The 17,553-nt window shown below is 41.0% G+C and overlaps 1 protein-coding gene across 1 annotated transcript in view; it reads left to right on the top strand.

Annotated features, from left to right (window-relative positions):
• LOC146009766 (alpha-2-macroglobulin-like protein 1) overlaps nt 1–17,553 on the top strand; it is a 119,823-nt gene that overhangs the window by 68,093 nt on the left and 34,177 nt on the right. The window contains exons 19-28 of the mRNA XM_083150226.1: nt 1,165–1,234; nt 2,196–2,421; nt 3,777–3,897; nt 7,714–7,835; nt 8,950–9,001; nt 11,980–12,063; nt 12,173–12,349; nt 14,615–14,690; nt 16,238–16,394; nt 16,746–16,814. Of these exons, the coding sequence (XP_083006352.1) occupies nt 1,165–1,234; nt 2,196–2,421; nt 3,777–3,897; nt 7,714–7,835; nt 8,950–9,001; nt 11,980–12,063; nt 12,173–12,349; nt 14,615–14,690; nt 16,238–16,394; nt 16,746–16,814 (1,154 nt within the window). The remainder of the gene's footprint in view (nt 1–1,164; nt 1,235–2,195; nt 2,422–3,776; nt 3,898–7,713; nt 7,836–8,949; nt 9,002–11,979; nt 12,064–12,172; nt 12,350–14,614; nt 14,691–16,237; nt 16,395–16,745; nt 16,815–17,553) is intronic.

Genomic DNA, 17,553 nt, shown 5'->3' with positions numbered 1-17,553 from the left:
GCTTATTTCTGTCTACTGACGTTGGGCTTACATTAGTCTCTCCAGGGGAAACAATTGATTTATAATTGTTTCTTTTTTCACAGTGAGACAATGAGGTAAGGTGAAACAAAGTTGCAGTTATATTTCTGCATTGATCTTCACATTGGAATGAGTATTTGGGAAGAGTCTTGTGTTTTGTGTTTTTGAAGAGTCTTGTGTTTTATGATTCCACTGAGTGAATATTTTGTTTAAGATATTAGTGTCTTAGTCGGACGAATGAAGCAGATTCACACTGTCACTATTTGTTCCTGGATATTTTAGGTTTGCAGTATATTGCAGTTCCTGACTGCGCTGCCCATAGGTCTCCTGTTTTATCCACCTCATGTGACTAAAGCATTCTGTTATACCAATTTGTAAATTGCATGGGTTCCCCCTATTTTGCAGTTCCTGCCTGAACCGACAGTGAACTGCCTCTAGGTCTCCTATGTTTCTCAAGGCCTTGAGAAAGCCTGTCAGATTAGGTTAAACACATGTAGGACGAGATAGAGCCTGCCTAGATGCCAGTATTTAAAATAAATTATTTCTAGAAAATGACTTTACTTTGAAATGCAATAGATATCGAGTGGGGACAATAGGAGACCTATGGGCAGTTCACTGTAGGTTCAGGCAGGAACTGCAACATAGGGGGAACCCATGAAATTTACAAATTGGTATAACAGAATGCTGTAGTCACATGAGGTGGATAAAACAGGAGACCTATAGGCAGCTCAGTATGATACAAAAACAGTCTAGCTCTCCAAATAGCATTTAAATACCCAGTGACATCATGCAAGCTCTATATTTTTAACACTATCGACACTTTTCTAGCCCAGTGTGTACTATGTTATGTACAGTACGTCTAAAAAATTTTTTACCCCTTCTTTCACCACTATGACACATTCCCTCCTGTCCCAATATAAGAAGGAAACAAAAGGGAATTTTTTTTTGTAACAAATAAAATAATAATAACTAATTTAAAACCAACATAAACAAATCTCTCTTGAGGCGTGTGTCCAGACAGTGTCCAGACAGGCAGTTCTTTCTTCCCAAATATGTTTGCATATTATTCAGTCAAAAATGTATTTTTCTTTCTTTCCCTTTTCATTTCACCATATTCCTATGTCTTTTCTAATTTATTTTTTAAAGAAAAAGAGTTGAAGGATCTAACAAGAACATTCTTTCCAGAGACATGGTTGTTTGACTTAGTTTCTGTGGGGTAAGTAATGTACTTTAGTTCTCAGATATAGCTACAATATCTGTCAGGGAACCAGACCACTGCACTTCCACAGATGACACACTGCAGATGCGTGTGTGTGAAAAAAGGGAGTGGCATCACAGGCTGTGTGGTTTTTTGGATTGCTCCCTATTATTGAAGATGCTGGGCTACCCCTGGGGACGACAGGGCCCAATGCGAACTGCTGCTGTCCGATGTTGATACATTGGGCAGCTTTGCATCCCCCATAGAAACCTATGGGGCATGTGGCCAGCGGCGGTGCAGGAAGGATCGCATCTGGGATCGGAGATTCCTGCTGTGATCTCTCCTGATACATTCCAGTGATACTTAATATTTGCGGGTGTTTTCGGGGAAATATTGATTGGCCCCTCAGTGGCTTAAGCTGGATGCTGCACGGTAATGTCACTGTCATACCTAGCTCCCGGTCACTGAGGAGCACTTAGCATTTTGGTATCACCCCCTACAACCCTCTAGTGACACCTCTAACCCTGCTATTTGATATACAGATGGGTCCATGTTCATTAGCTGAGCCGGCGCGCCAAAGCGGCTCATCTATTACGTTTGCGATTTTGATGTTTTCTATGAGAAAACATCTGGATGTGATTTTGAATGTGTGATTTTTTAGACAGGTCAAAGCGTGCAAATTTTACTGCAATGAGCATGCTATTACATGTGTGATTTTTGGAAAACGTGCGATTTCAGCCGTTTTTTACCCCCAAAAATTACACATGCTAAAAAGTCACACCCTATTACATTTCACCCATTATCTTTCCTACTTTCTACTATTGCTACAATTTCCTTTTTGCTGTGAGATATTTTTAAAACTATCATTTTTGTTTGCCATTGTGGTCTGTATTGCTGCATTTGGTTCAGAATTAGTTTTTGCCCGTTACTACATTATTAAAAGCATTCGTTACAACGCAGAACTTTTCTTCTTTTATAGCCCTAAGGGAGAAACTGTCCTGAATCTGACTACCCCTGATAGTATTACAAAATGGGAAACTGGAGCATTTTGTTTGGGGAGGTCTGGATTGGGTCAGATAAGTTATGTTGGGCTCACCACCTTTAAACCTTACTTCATTGACCTGATATTACCCTACACTGTGGTACAAGGAGAGACATTTACAATCCAAGCCTTGGTCTTTTCCTATGCAAAGAACTGTAGTCTGGTAAGTACAATTTTAAAATAATACATTAATGAAATACAGTAGAGTCTATGAAATTTGTCAAATATAGCAGCCAACTACTGAAAGCTTGCTTATACATAGCATATGGGATGGAGGGGGGGGGAATCCGGGTGTGGGATAGGGTTCCAATAGTCAGGATCCCAACAGTCATTATCCCGACGTCAGGATCCCGACTGGCCGGATCCAGACAGCAATGTGAGTGCAACAAAGCCCCTTGCGGGCTCGCTGCGCTCGCTATGTTTTTTTTAAATATGATGTTAATTTTAATGTTGTTACATATTTAACAAAATTTAATTCACTTGTTTAAGCTATTTGATTAAAAAATATTTAGCATTTTATTATATGATATTTTTTTATTACTTTCTCAAGCTATTTTTAGTTTGCTTGAGGTGTCTCTTTTGTTTATTAAACTATATACAGTATATGCTCATCTTTTATCTTTATCATATGTTATGTTATTTTTGCATCGCTCACATTACTCTTACAGTACATGTCTTACATGTACATGTCCAAATGTTTTTTTTTATATACAGATGCAGCTCACCATGCAGCTGCATCTCCACCATGGATCTGCAGCCGCTGGAAGGGGATGCGCGCGCATGAGACGCACACGCATCCCCTTCAACCAGAGCTCCCCCCGGGTCCCCGCCGCCTTGTCTCCAGTTCCCAGCACCATCCCCCACCAACCTGCTCCCCCCCCCCAACCCTGCCCGTCTCCCTGAAGCAGAGAAGGGCACAGTTTTGTTTCCCAGCCCGCATGGTAACTGGGATGCTCACGCGTCCCAGTCATATGGAGCGCCGGGGCAGTCTGACGGGCCGGCGCTGAACAAGAGGCGCTCCATCTGTATATATATATATATATAATCATGTAGAAGTATAGCGGCACTGGAAGACTTCTCAAATTTCTTTATTGCTGGCGTGAAAACATACACAATGTCCCGACGTTTGATCCCCGAAACGTCGGGACATTGTGTATGTTTTCACGCCAGCAATAAAGAAATTTGAGAAGTCTTCCAGTGCCGCTATACTTCTACATGATTGTATCTACATTCCAATAGAAGGCACGGAAGCAGCTGCAGTATCAGCAGGAGTGCCGGACCGTCTACAAGTATATATATATATATATTTTGTATATTTTCTGCTGCCAATCTATATTAACAAATTAATTGATTAGTAAATTACAGGAATACTCAGCACTCAACCAATAATGTGGTGTATGAGGTACCTATTGGTATATAACACATTATTGTTCCTATTTTAGTTACAAACACCACATAGAAATATTTTGTAGGCTATTTACCCATGTCATTGTTGTTTTCTCTTTCTAATTATTACAGGTGGTTGCCACATTGTCTGATTCAGAGGATTTCACAACAGCCCAAAGCAAGGAGCAGGCCAAATGTGTCTGTGAGGGCCACTCGACTTCCTTTACCTGGGATGCCAAAGCAAAAACTCTAAGTACTGTATTAATAAAGTGAATATGATATGCAAAGTTTTAAGGGCCCTCATACAACACTACAATATATTGCAATCAAACTCTACTTACCACATCACCTTTCTTTATGCTTCTACTTACCTCTAACATGATAGATAGATAATAATGTAAAGCTCGTGTTGTGAACCCACCCTCGTGCTTTGTACCTTAGTAGCTGTGAAGTGTGTAAGATAATTTCTGCTCTGAGTCCGGGCAGTCGGGATCCCGACGTCGGGCTAATGACTGTCGGGATCCCGACTGACGTGACCATATACCAAACCCTAACCAGGCTAAATATTTATTCACTGGAAAAACGAAGGCTGAGATGGGATATGATTACTATGTTCAAATACAGCATTGGAAATAACAAGGAGCTGGGAGATGACTTATTCAGTAAAAATACTTTACTTAGGACACGTAGTCATGCACTAAGTATTAAGGAAATAAAGTTTTGTACGAATTGGGTCTCCTATTCCCCCCTCACAATGTTATACAGCGATAACATATGATATGTTTAAACGGTACTTATGTACTAACTGGGCTGCCGATTTTGAAATCGGGTCCATCGCATCGCATCGCATCCGACCATATCGCATGCGATGCGATGCGATGGACCCGATTTTTCCATAGGATTCAATGTTAAAATGGACTGAGTCCATTTTAACATGGAATTCAATGGGAAAAGGGGTCCTTTTCATACCCTTACTATCCAAGTGGGCATGGAGATTGATATAAACCTGTGGCGCGCGTAGCGAGCCACCGAGCCCGAAGCGTGGCGAGCGTAGCGAGCCCCGCGAGGGGACACAGAATACCGTCCCCTCGTGGGGCTCGCTTTGCTCGCCACACTTCGGGTTTATATCCAACTCCATGCCCACTTGGATAGTAGGGGTATGAAAAGGACCCCTTTTTCCCATTGAATTCCATGTTAAAATGGACTTAGTCCATTTTAACATTGAATCCTATGGAAAAATCGGGTCATCGCATCGCATGCGATTGTATGCCTTAAGTTAAGGCATACAATCAAAAAATCGGCAGCCCAGATAATACATAAGTACCGTTTAAACACACGCCCACTTATCACATCGAGTGGGAAGGATCAGTAGAACCAAAATCGGGTGCACAGTATCTAGCAGAACTATTCAAATTAAAAGTGTGACAACTGCTGCTCTCAAATAAAGTTTTGTACTGAATTGAGGAGGGGATTTTTAACCATAAGAGCGGTTAAGTTCTGGAATGCTTTGCCAGAATATGTGGTAACAGCAAGCACGGTAAATGAATTTATAGTAAAACTGGATACATTTCTTGCTACAAAGGGAATCATATAGTTACGACCTAGCCTAGGAACGACTAGACTAGTTATATGGGTTGAACTCAATGGACTGATGTCTTTTTTAAATCCTACATTACTCTGTTAAACTATGTTCAATTATTTTCACTCAAGTTCTCCATGCAAAAACACCGTCCCTTCTGTTGACGTGGAATGTAAACAAAGGAATGTATTTAGATAGATATATAATTCTAAAGAGAACAAAAGAGAATTAAAAACAGACCATGTTAAATAAAAACAACATTCATTAAAATCTACAAAAGCACTTCTAAAAACCACTAAATTTCAAAGTCGGAATTTAAGCCCTTTGGCAATAGTTTTTCCTAAATCAAATATGGCTTTAATTTTGGCTATGGCCAATTGTTTCATAATATGTTTTCTTCTCCAGTGACCTTTTATATGTCGCTGCCGTGGCATCATCTAAAATATTCCCAAAGTGCATGTGTTGTTAACACATTTCTAATATTTCTTAGATGTTCTTCTAATCTTACTTATAGGGTTCTGAAGGTTCGTCCAACATACCATGGGCAGTATTCAATGACAAAGTTCTCCGTGCATGGAGAGCGTTTTATTTCGCTCTCCATGCACTCTCCGTGTTCCGGAGGGCTCTCTGCCACTCCTGCTCCCTCTATTCAATGTGGTTAAGACTCGCCGCCACTCGCGGCGAGTCTTAACCCCTGCAGCGGACGAGCGTCCGCGGCAGGGAGCTTTCAGGGAGCCGGGGGACGGAAGCAGCCAGAGAGATTATAGTCTCCCTGGCTGCTCCAGAGGAATGTGGAGATGAGGGGGGCTCTCCGAGACCCAGGCAGCACAGGCTGCCCCCCCCTTTTAGCCAGCGGGGGACCCAGTATTCACTGCACCCGATCGTGCATATTAACGATCGGGTGCAGTGAATATATGAATATGTAATGAGCGGCTCGAGCGCTCCGGCCCCCTGCTGGCTGCACTGTGTAAAAAAAAAAAAAATTAAAAAAAAATATATTTTTTAAAATTAAATATATATTCATGTGCTATAAGCACATGAATAGAAATAACATGCCCCTTCACAGGAAAAAAAAACTGATTTTTTGACACCAAAATTAAAAAAAAAAACCTTTTAGTTTAAAAGTTCACATTCCAGCTCTCCATCAAAAGATGGAGAACTGCTACACGGAGAGAGACGGAGAGAGACGGAGAAAATCACTTAGAAAGACGGAGAATATTTCACATTGAATAGGGTTGCTCGCTTTTGGAGAGCAAAATGCTCCTAACCCTAAACATTCGAGTTGGTTGGTTTATTAAAATTCTTAGTATGTAAAGTCTATCTTCTACATACAGATGTGTCCATGTACAACTTTTTTACTGCACCATGTATGGCACAATATGGCACACCTTGGACTCTGCAAAAGTCACGCTTTGTGATTTTTCAAAAAATTTGCTTCTCTAATCTATTGCTTTATACAAGCTATACTGCTTCAGAAATTTTTTAGACTCTATCTACAGTACTTGCTACATTTGGAAAAACAGCTAAGCCGTGTATTACATGTTGTGACAAATTGAGAAAAAAAGCCAAGATGTATGTGGACACATCTGTAAATAGGGATGTTTAAAAAAAATACACTTTTGGTACTGTTATCGAAGGTAAGTTCTATATTTATAACATTAGTATTTATATATTTAAACAATTATTTCAAACTTGTCATTCTCTCAACGATCCATAAAAATATTACTATTACTTGGAGCAAACCTGGTGCCCATAGCTGTTCCAATCCTTTGAATATAAAACTCCTTATTAAAAGAGAAATAATTATTAGTTTAAATAAATAAAATCCCTTCCTTTAATAAATGTTTGTGGATCTTCTGTTAAGGTGCTCTTTTCCAATGCTGCTGAAAAATACAAATTTTTGTATGTCTGCTAAGGCCAGTGTCTGTGTTCTGCGACACAGACTTACTGGCCTCTGCAGTGAGTTTCTGGTGCCCATTCTTAGTAACTGTAAGGTTGTTGCATGTTCAATGTGATGTTTGCAAATATTTATGTACTAACAATTGATTCCTCCATATTTTAATTAAATAACCTAATAAAAGTTACATTTTAATGCTAACAAATTTACAAGTTGTGCCCCAAAAAAAGAGTTCTTTTCTTTTCTTTTTTTAACTGTAAGGTTTCTCAGATAGCACATGCCTACCCATTGCTTATACGATGCTGCATCTTTCTGAAGCTCTTGCATAATATTACACAGCCACTGCATACAAAGATGAAGTGGCATTATCTTTACCATCTGCCTCTGAACCGTGCTGTGTGCAGCTTATACCTGCAATATGTATAATACACAACATTTAAAAAAATATATGGTACATTACTTCTCTTGGAGCCTCTCAGTCACACCCAACACCTCACTTTTTGTGATGCAAATATGCTAATCTTTATGCATTTTAAAATGTTTTTTTTTTTTTCTCGTTACTTATGGCAAAATGTCTTTTCTTCACTTTTCAGAAAATGTAAAGATCCATATAAGCAGTGGTTCTCTGCAGGTGGTTGGAAAATGCACTCCAAATCCACTTTTGTTGGGAAAGGATCACAGAAATGATTCTATTGCAAAAACCATTGTGGTCAAGGTACAAGCTATAATGCTGTATGACATTAATTGTCTCCCATATGTTAATGATCTACTAGTAACATTTATTAATATGCATTAAATACACAATTCAGAAGCTTAGTAGAAAGGAGTGACACTACTGTTATCATTGGGGGTGTACAACACATTTATTCTATACAATTATTGCAGTCACCAGTCTTTCAGCCTCCACTTTTAATTTACAGTATATAATAAGTGATAATGTATATGCATGTGTGTGTGTGTTTGTCCTTTATGCATGGCCAGAGTTTTGTACCTAGTTACACCAAATTTGGCATGGTGGTGTAGTTTGACCAGGTTTAGGCTTAAACTTCATCAGAGCCATGGCAGTCTACATGGTGTTTGTGGCGTATCAGAAATTAAAATTTTAGTTTATTGCTCCATACACACTAGGCTTATTGTTTACAATATTGCCTAGTATGTACACTCAATATCGTTAATGATGCATGCTCACTGTTGTGGGATTTATGTGTTTAAGCAATACTACTGTGGGTATTCTGTGTAAGGGAAACTACTGTGTGGCATACATGTATAAGGGTCACTAATGTGTAGCATAACTTGAATAAGGAACACTACTGTGTGTCATATCATGAATAAGGGGCACTACTTTTTTGTAGGGTCACTACATGTGGTGTAAACTGAATATAATTGTGCTATTGTGTGGCATAATTTGAATTGGGGGTACTTTTTTGGTACTTGTGTATATGCAGGAAGCCCACTAAGCAATTTTAGTTTAGTTTAGTGGGCTATTCTGCGTAGTGAAATCACATTGCATAACACGTTTTCGTGCCGTGCGATGAGATGCGATACGATGCGATTTCACCAGTTAATTTATTCACTGCATCCTGACCGTGGATCACATTGCATCACACACACAGTTTCAGGTGAAATAAGTTCCACCACCTCTCCAGGACTTCTTTGAACCCTGGTTATAATAAACATGTTATTACCTGTAGGTGTTTATGCTATACAGGTTGCACTGTCATTATCTGTTATTACATAAAAAGATCTGTCTGTATTTAAAAAGTAACTGTTCTCATTCTCAGCAATTTTCAACTGACTCCTCAATACTGTGTTTGTCTGTCTTTGTATAGGCGAGAGGACATGCAGAGCAAAAGACTCAAACCTTTCTCATATACCCAACACGTAAGCTACATAAACAGGCCAATGAGCCCAGCTGCACACAATAGTAAATGTTAGAATACAGTCTCTAGTCTAATACATTTGAATAAAACAACTACAATGTTTGCCAGGAAACTTTCTCTTATCAATATATTGATTACATGTTTTTTTTTCATTAACCCTTTGTGACCCGTTGTCCATTTAAATGGAGATTATTAAAACATTTATTGCGTAGACTGTATTGTGATGACGTTTTCCAATCAAATCCCAATGTCCTGTTAAAATGTTCGGGCTCATGGCAGCACTGTACAAGTAAAATGACATACTTTATCATCCGGACTTCGGCAAAATTGTTATGTGAACAGTTATTGGAGTTTGGAAATATCGCAATGTTGTGGTGTACAAGCTACAATGTTATATGTTGACTATTAGGATGGATATTGGATCTAAATTACTTTTATTATAATTTTTTGGGTGGTTACTTGAAGCCTAATTCATACTTTACCAGTGTCATCACTGGTATACACTGGAAACATGCAATAAAGGATTATAAAAAAAATATCGGTACTTGTTAAGTTTCACAGCTGACGATATATCGGATGTGATATCGGCCGATATATCGGACGTTCTGATGCGATTTTTTACCTGTTCATAACCCCAATCCACTCTGCATGGAGTTGATTTTATATAGTGTGGCAAACACAGTAATTCACGTCCGCTCGCCACCCTTCGGGCTCGGTGACCCGCTGCGCTTGCCACACTATATAAAGTCAACTCCATGTGTAGTGGATAGTGGGGTTATGAACGGGGAAAAAAAATGCATCGGATCGGATCGGATTAGCCGATATCGCATCCGATATATCGGCCGCCGTGAAAATAAACAAGTACCAAAAAATCCATAGGAAAAGCTATCCAATGCAATAAGGATTAATGAACATTTAATTAGGGAATGCTTTAAAAGAATATGTATAGATTGAAAATGTTAAACATAATACAGTATATTTGATAAATATTATATTTCTCTTCTGGATGCGGAGTCCTGCAATAGGTTGACAGGTTCAAAAGGGTAAAAATGTCGACAGGGTCAAAAAGGCGACAATCTAAAAGGTCGACATGTGTTTTTCTAATTTTTTTTGTGTCAGAGTTGACATGGACCGTGAATTAGTGTAATTCTTACCCTCGCATTTCTTGCTTCGCTCACCATGATCCGGGCACACTATTATATTCTCCCTCTGGGGGAAATTTACTAAAGGAAATTTGTAAAAAAATAGGTGTATTTGTATCCAGAAATACACTCATTTTTGACATTTACTATCCCAAAAATACGGCAATTCGTATTCGTATTGATAGCACATCAATACGAATAGCCGTATTTTCGGGATAGAAAATGTCAAAAATGAGTGTATTTCTGGATACAAATACACCTATTTTTTTACAAATTTCCTTTAGTAAATTTCCCCCTCTATGCCGGCATGGATGGTGAAATCTGGAAAAGTCCATAAAAATTGTGGAAATATCATGTCCAATCAGCCAATTGAATATCGGTCTTTTGACTCCGTTGACCTTTGGAATGTCGACCTTTTCACCCTGTCGACCTATTGCATATCAAACTTATGCTGTCAACCTACTGTAGATCTATCAACTGAGGCCCTAATTCAGGTTTGCTTGGTGAAAATCACTGCTTACCGAGCGCCTGAGATGCCACCTGCCGCCCGTCCGAATACATGCCCCCTCACCGCCTTCAGATCCCCTCTGTACCATGCGAGGGGATGTGTACGAGAACACATCCCATCGCATGCCTCCGCTAGCAGGAGAAATCATTTGATGGTCGCCGATCATCGAAGGATTTCTCCTGCCATAACAAATAAAAGTCAGTCTCAATTGACTTTTATTTACAAGCGCTAGGAGGACAAAGACAGGGTGTGCGGCTGACATCAGCCGCCTGCCCTCAGCAGGCATCGGCCCATCTGCCTACCCATGGGAACGCCCAGCGTGTTCATGGAGACACCTATAAAATGCTGGGCGTTCCCATGGGCAGACCATGTTTTCACCCCCCTCTGGCCCTCCCTCCCACCACCTGTGCAGTAAAGGAGTAATTAGCAGAAATTACTGCTCCAGGTCCTACATGTTGAGTGGAATATAGAGCGCCCCCTGCCACCCATAGGACATCAAAGCGGCTGCTAATAGCACCCCCCACCCCTAGGAGGGGAGAATGGGTAAGGGCACCAGTGCATTGCTTTGCCCAGGGGCCCATACTGCTGTTAAGACGGCCCTGTTTTCATGGAGATGCCCATAAACGCTGGGCATTCCCATGGGCAGGCCCCATTTTCACTCCCCTCTGGCCCTCCCTCCAAGCGAACGGCCCGGCGAGTGTGTAATTCGCCATCTGTTCACTGTCGGAGTTTGCACATGTGCAGGAATGTGCAAACCCTGACCATGGGGGCCAAATTCAGATGACGATGAGCTCCCAAACAGCCTTAATCAAGCAGCAGGCGGCGTGCGAGCACAGGTGTTTAGAGCCTTACAAGCACAGAGGGCTTGCACATGGGCACAGCGGACTGAATTTGCAGCCCGTCTGAAGAGGGCTGAATCAGTCCCTTAGAATGAGGCCCCTACAGAGATCATGATGGGTTAGAATGATTAGAGGGACTTTTTGTATTAATGTGGGGCTAGATATCAGATGGCTGTGAAGGCAGAGTAGATTTGATAGGAGGGTTATAGCTACATAGCAACCTTGAACCCACAAACCGAGAACATGGGTAGAGATAAAGGCCCTAATTCAGACCAGATCGCTGGGCTGCTGATTTTTGGAGCGATCAGGTCTGAATAACTGTGCGGGGAGAGAAGCAGCTTCAGCGGCAGCCTGCCCTCTTCTCCCTGTGTGTGGGTCCACACCCTGCCTGCTTTTCTCAAAGTCTGGTTAAGCCGTCTTCCGATTGGGATTATTATTATTTACTGTGTTTGTTTCAAATAAATTTGAACCATTTTTGTTCCATGAACAGGAAACGGTGAGAAAATCCAGGTGTCTATGCAAGTTCCTGACAGAATGGTTCCAGGCTCCGAGCGTGCCCACGTCATTGTAATGGGTAAGGAAGCCCTCAGTAATAAGCCTAGTTATAATGTTACTCCGATTTGAACATTCATTATTTTTGGCTTTATTATACTTGCAGTAACAGTTATATTGTGTTTTGCCAGGTGATCTCATGGAGAATTTTATCCTTAACTTGGACGATATGCTTAACATGCCAGATGGGTGTGGGGAACAGAACACGGCAAAGCTTCTACGATCTGTTTACATACTGCGGTACTTACAGAGTACCAAAGAACAAACACCCCAAAACCAGAAAAAGGCTATGGATTCCTTAGTTCAAGGTACACCCGCTGACTATCTTGTGATGTAAAGCAGTGACATCACGGGATGTCATAGGAGTGCAACTCAGTAGATGCATACTTTCCAACTGTTCCTTTTTTTACACAATAATTACATTTATTTCTAATTTGGGTCTGACACTTACTGTAAATAACAAAGGGTGCTGGATGACTGCCCAACAGTCGGGATTCCGACGGTTGGTACTCCTTCATCTGAATCCCGACTGTTTAAAAGGCCCGACAGTCAGGATCCTGACTGACATGGGCTATTCTCCCTTGTGAGGGTCCATGACCTCCATAGAGTGAGAAAAGACCCTGTGGTGAGCCATCGAGCCTTCAGCGAGCACGTAGGGAGCTTCATTGAGTACCGGCGGTTGGGATTCTGATGACGGAATACTGGCAGTTGGAATACCGGCTGTCGGGTCGCCATGCCACACCCATAACAAATTACACTGATAAACAATGATCACAGGGCACCTCAGGAGGTTCTTTATAGTCAGATGGCTTGTCTAGTTCGACAGTCAATAGGTTCACACCAAAAGGTCGATATTCACCCAGTTTGCTTGACGAAAGGTTGACATAAGCAATAGTCCAACATGGTAAAAGGTCCACATGAGTTTTTCACTTTTTATTAATTTTTGTGGATTTTTTAAATTATTTTTCCATCCATGTGGACTCTGCTCGGGAACAGTGTGCCTAGACCTGCGGGGGTGGAGCGAAGCACTTGGCCCGAAACATGGCGAGGGAATGTGGTACACTAATTCAGGGTCCACATGCTCAGGTGTTAACAATGATACATTTTAATAAAAAAGATACTCGTGTCAACCTTTAATGTGCCAACCTTTTTCCATGTTGTCTTCTGTCAATTTTTTTAATCAATGTCGACCTTGTTCTGTCGACCTAAGGACTGTTGACCTAGATATTGTCTGTACTGCACCCGTATTTTAAGCTGGTCTTGGATCTTTCTATCACCTATAGGGGCAGATGTATTAAGCCTGGTGAAGTGATAAAGTGGAAGGTGATAACGTAGCACCCAGTTAGTTCCTAACTCTCACGTTACAGCCTGGGTTTGAAAAATGACAGTTAGGAGGTGATTGTCTGGTGCATTGTAACCCTCCACTTTATCACTTCACATAGTTTTAAATTTACATCCTCTTAAGAATATTTATTATGATATTTAACTCATTTATAGAGCATTTGGTTTATTTATTCAGTAAAATTCCATTGTTGTCTTTATTTATACTGTTCTGGGAAATTTAGTATAAGTTGAGAAGGGTACAGAGTAATAAACAGTTGAGTCACATTCAGTCTTGTCAAAGCTATTCAATCTTGTTCCTAGTGAAGTGGGCATGATTGTGTGTTAGGGGAATAAGGGGGTGGGGGCTAAATGGCTGAATTGTATCATTTATCTTTGCCCCTCACCATTGACCCATAAATAGTGGGTGCTTCCCTATGTTGAGGGCAGGGCCTAATGATGAGACTATTCGGCCCTGCCCCCTGAAGTGCCCTGCAGTGTCTCCTCTGTAGGCTTCTCCCTGAGTGGAGACTCACAAAACAGTTAAGTTTGTTTTTTAGGCAGAATTACTGTCTGAAGAGTAGCAGTCTGCAGGGGATCTGAGTGTGATGCCATTTGAGCAGAGACTTGTGTCCAAGCGAGGGCTCTCACAGAAGCCACTCACAATTTCTATCCCATGTTGGCTGCCATTTTCATATCCTACAGTGCACCCATTACTGATATACCAGGATCCGATCACTCCTGTGTATGAGCCACATACAGTACCTGCACACTGAGCTAGCCAGCTGCTTTGACTACCAGCGGGGGCAGATGTGCAGTGGTTCGGGACACCCAGCGTGAGGAGAGAAGACTGTCCGCAGATGGCACTGAAGGGGGCGGAGCTTAATTCATGTGTTTCCCAGGCTATTAGCCATCCCTATTTCCCCAGAAGTAGTTCCCCTAGTATTAGGACTCCAATTTATCCCACTGATGGAACTATCCCGTCTTTATACCTGCTACTAGGTCTCAATTTCAATAACACCTTATTCTCAAAACTATATGGAGCAACAATATGGGCAGCCAATATGGGCAGCCAATATGGGACGACAAATAGAAATTTGGATCTGCCATCACAAACCACAGCCCTAGAATTTAACTTAGGCAAAATGCTGAGCTTGTTGTTACATTGCTGTTTCATTGTTGTTACATTGTTGTTAGTGTTGTTAGGTTGGCATGACACTATTAGAATTACTGAAGTGACTTTATCTCTGCAGGTTACCAAAAACTATTGGCATTTAAAAAACAAAACAACGCTTATTCATTGTATCCCGGCTCTGACTCAAATTTATGGTATGTATGAAACATTCAAAACTGAAGTATCTGGCAGTCAGCCATTTTAAACCTGGATAAGTGGAATCTCAAGGGAGAGCATGTTTGGTCCCACTTAAAGAGGTTTTGTTTCCTCACTTATCTAGGTTCAAGAAGTGTTTGTCTCAATTATTGAGATTCTTACTTATGCATGTCCAAACAGTGCTTGAGGTACTATTGAGGTGCCCAAATGTCAAATAAAAATCTGTACATTATGTAAGGGAGGTGCTTCAATAGATTGCTCTCCAATAAATTAAAAGTAAAGACTCTTCTTTGTAATGATGGTGTTTTAATAAAGATGTAAAAAAAAAGGGAATCTTATTAAGCTTAGATTAGTTATCTGTAGTAAAGATAATACCCATATATCAGGGGTTCCCAATCTTTTTTGAATCATGGCACCCTAGAGTATCAAAAATTTTTCATGGCACCCCTAGGCCCCCCAAAAATGAATTCGATTGGGTTTATATGCGATTCTTAGGGTCATTTATGTGGTAAAGGGCAGGATTTGCATCTGTTTGTACACATATTTCATGATAGGCAGCCACCAGCACTGGTTTTGCCCATAAAAATTAACCATAAATAGTTTGAATTGGTCCTGGACCACCAACCTGGGGCACCCCTGCAAGTGTCCTGAGGCACCCCAGGGAGCCACGGCACACAGTTTGGGAACCACTGCCATATATTGTTATTAGAAATATTTTGACCTACTATAATATTTATTATTTTTACAAAGCATCAGATAAATAAAAACATTCAGACATTTCGATGTATGGTACATTACTTCAGTGAACATAGATTTCACCCTTATTAGAGGGGAAGTACTGTATGTTCTCCATTCTCAATTTTTTTTATGGTTGTTTAATGTTTGTCCTATGTGTTTTGACTTAATATCGTTCAGTGACCAAATTGCTGAGTGTCCCCTTTTCATCAGCGACCAGTGATGGTCGCTGATGAAAACGAAGTCACTGAAGAAACAAGCCGCTGGTCACAGGAGCATGCACCTACGACCAGTACTGGGCTGGTCGTAGGAGCACACTCCTAGCCCTGTACACACAGGGATATGGTCCCTCAACGACCGTATACCTGGCGATATGTGCTGAAATTGCCCTGTTTGTACAAGGCTTCAGATACTTCTTCAGGTTAGATGCCACCCCTAGACCCATGCTTCACTGACCTAGGCACAAATCCTGCCCTGCCCATGTAAGATGGCACTTTTCAAATCACAAGTGTCAGCATTATTGGAAAATCAGGGGGCCTTAAAAAGTGTAATATAAATGCCTTACCAGCTGATTTGCACAAATGTAAGATATCTTGATCACAAGTGAGTAATACAAGTGAATCACACCCTTGAGACCATTCCCTCATTATTTCAGGCATTGGTAAGGGCAGGTGCAGCGGTAACTCCAGTGTGAATAGAAGATTTAACTGTACAGTACATGAGTATATTATAATAGAGAGACCTCTTGCCCACTTTACCAGTGTTGGATTATATGACCTATTAATAACTAATGTTTTGTGCCCTCTTCCAGGCTCACAGCCTTAGTGGTAAAGGCTTTCAGCAATGCTCAAGACTTCATCTACATAGATAACACTCACATTCAGCAAGCTGTGGCGTGGTTGAGCACACAACAGTTACCCAATGGCTGTTTTGGAGGAAAGGAGCATTACTTTAATAATGACATACAGGTGCGCACAGATTTATTACATCTTTCACTTGGATCTTTATTATTCTGATGACATTAAAATACTGTATGCAGAAAAATCCACCATGGACTGCTAATGATTTTACTACTGTAGTCGGTGCAATAAATTGCATTCATATTATCATATATCTCTGGGACCCTCCAACCCTGCCTCTGTTGAGCAGAGTATTTTTATTACAGTACCTTGCATATTGAATGATTGCAGCCCCTCACAGGATCAGGGCCCGGTACGGGTGTCCCCTTTGACCCTCCCTGTTGCCGACCCTGTATGACTAGACTAGACTCACTTGCTGACTCACTTCTGTCTGTTTTTTCCATCCCTTTTATGATCCAGGAAGATAAAGAAGTGACCCGAACGGCTTATATTGTCATCTCACTGCTGGAGCATCCTCAGGCCTACAATGTAAGTTTTGCTATTTGATTGGCCATTAGGAGACGTGAACTGGGAATTTACTTGGAGTGATGGACAAAACGCAGCATGTCATGGTCGCTTTAGGGGGGGTGTCTGCCATCAGCTGTGTGCTTGTGTGTACAACACTGTGGCTCCTGCATACAGTAGCTACTGCTATGTCCAGTCTGGCCTACCCTTAGCATTGATGTGACTAGTTCCTACTATAGGTTTTGAATGTGTACGCAATTGTGATTGAGTTTGCAAAGGTTCTATTGGGTGTTTCTGTTCATTAGGTGGCCGCAACTTCACTTGGTAACATCAGCAGTTCCATAGCCAAGAAAATTGCAATTACATTTGTGTACAGACATGAATTACTGTAGGTCCGTAGTTTGGGCGTTTCTCAAACTAAATAGCAAATGTCACATGTGCAGACAGAAATTCCATATGTACTTGAGTATAAGCCTACTTTTTCAGAAAAAAAATTATGCTGAAAAAGCCCCCCTCGGCTTATACTCGAGTGAGGGTCCCACTTGAGTCAAAAAGTTTTCCCAGTTTTTTGTTGTAAAATTAGGTGCCTCGGCTTATATTCAGGTCGATTTATACTCGGATATATACGGTATATTTACATCTACATCAAGAAACTTTAAACATAACAGATGAGCTCTATATGAATTGGTAGCGGTGGAGCATCTGTGCATGTGGCTTTCTCCATTAAAATGTATCTTCTTTGCATAATAGTGAGAAAGGAGCA

This window comes from Crinia signifera, chromosome 6 (genome assembly GCF_055691185.1).
Source record: "Crinia signifera chromosome 6, ASM5569118v1, whole genome shotgun sequence".
Classification (NCBI taxonomy): Eukaryota; Metazoa; Chordata; class Amphibia; order Anura; family Myobatrachidae; genus Crinia; species Crinia signifera.
Note: the sequence above shows the minus strand (reverse complement) of the source record. Positions and strands in the feature narration are given on the sequence as shown.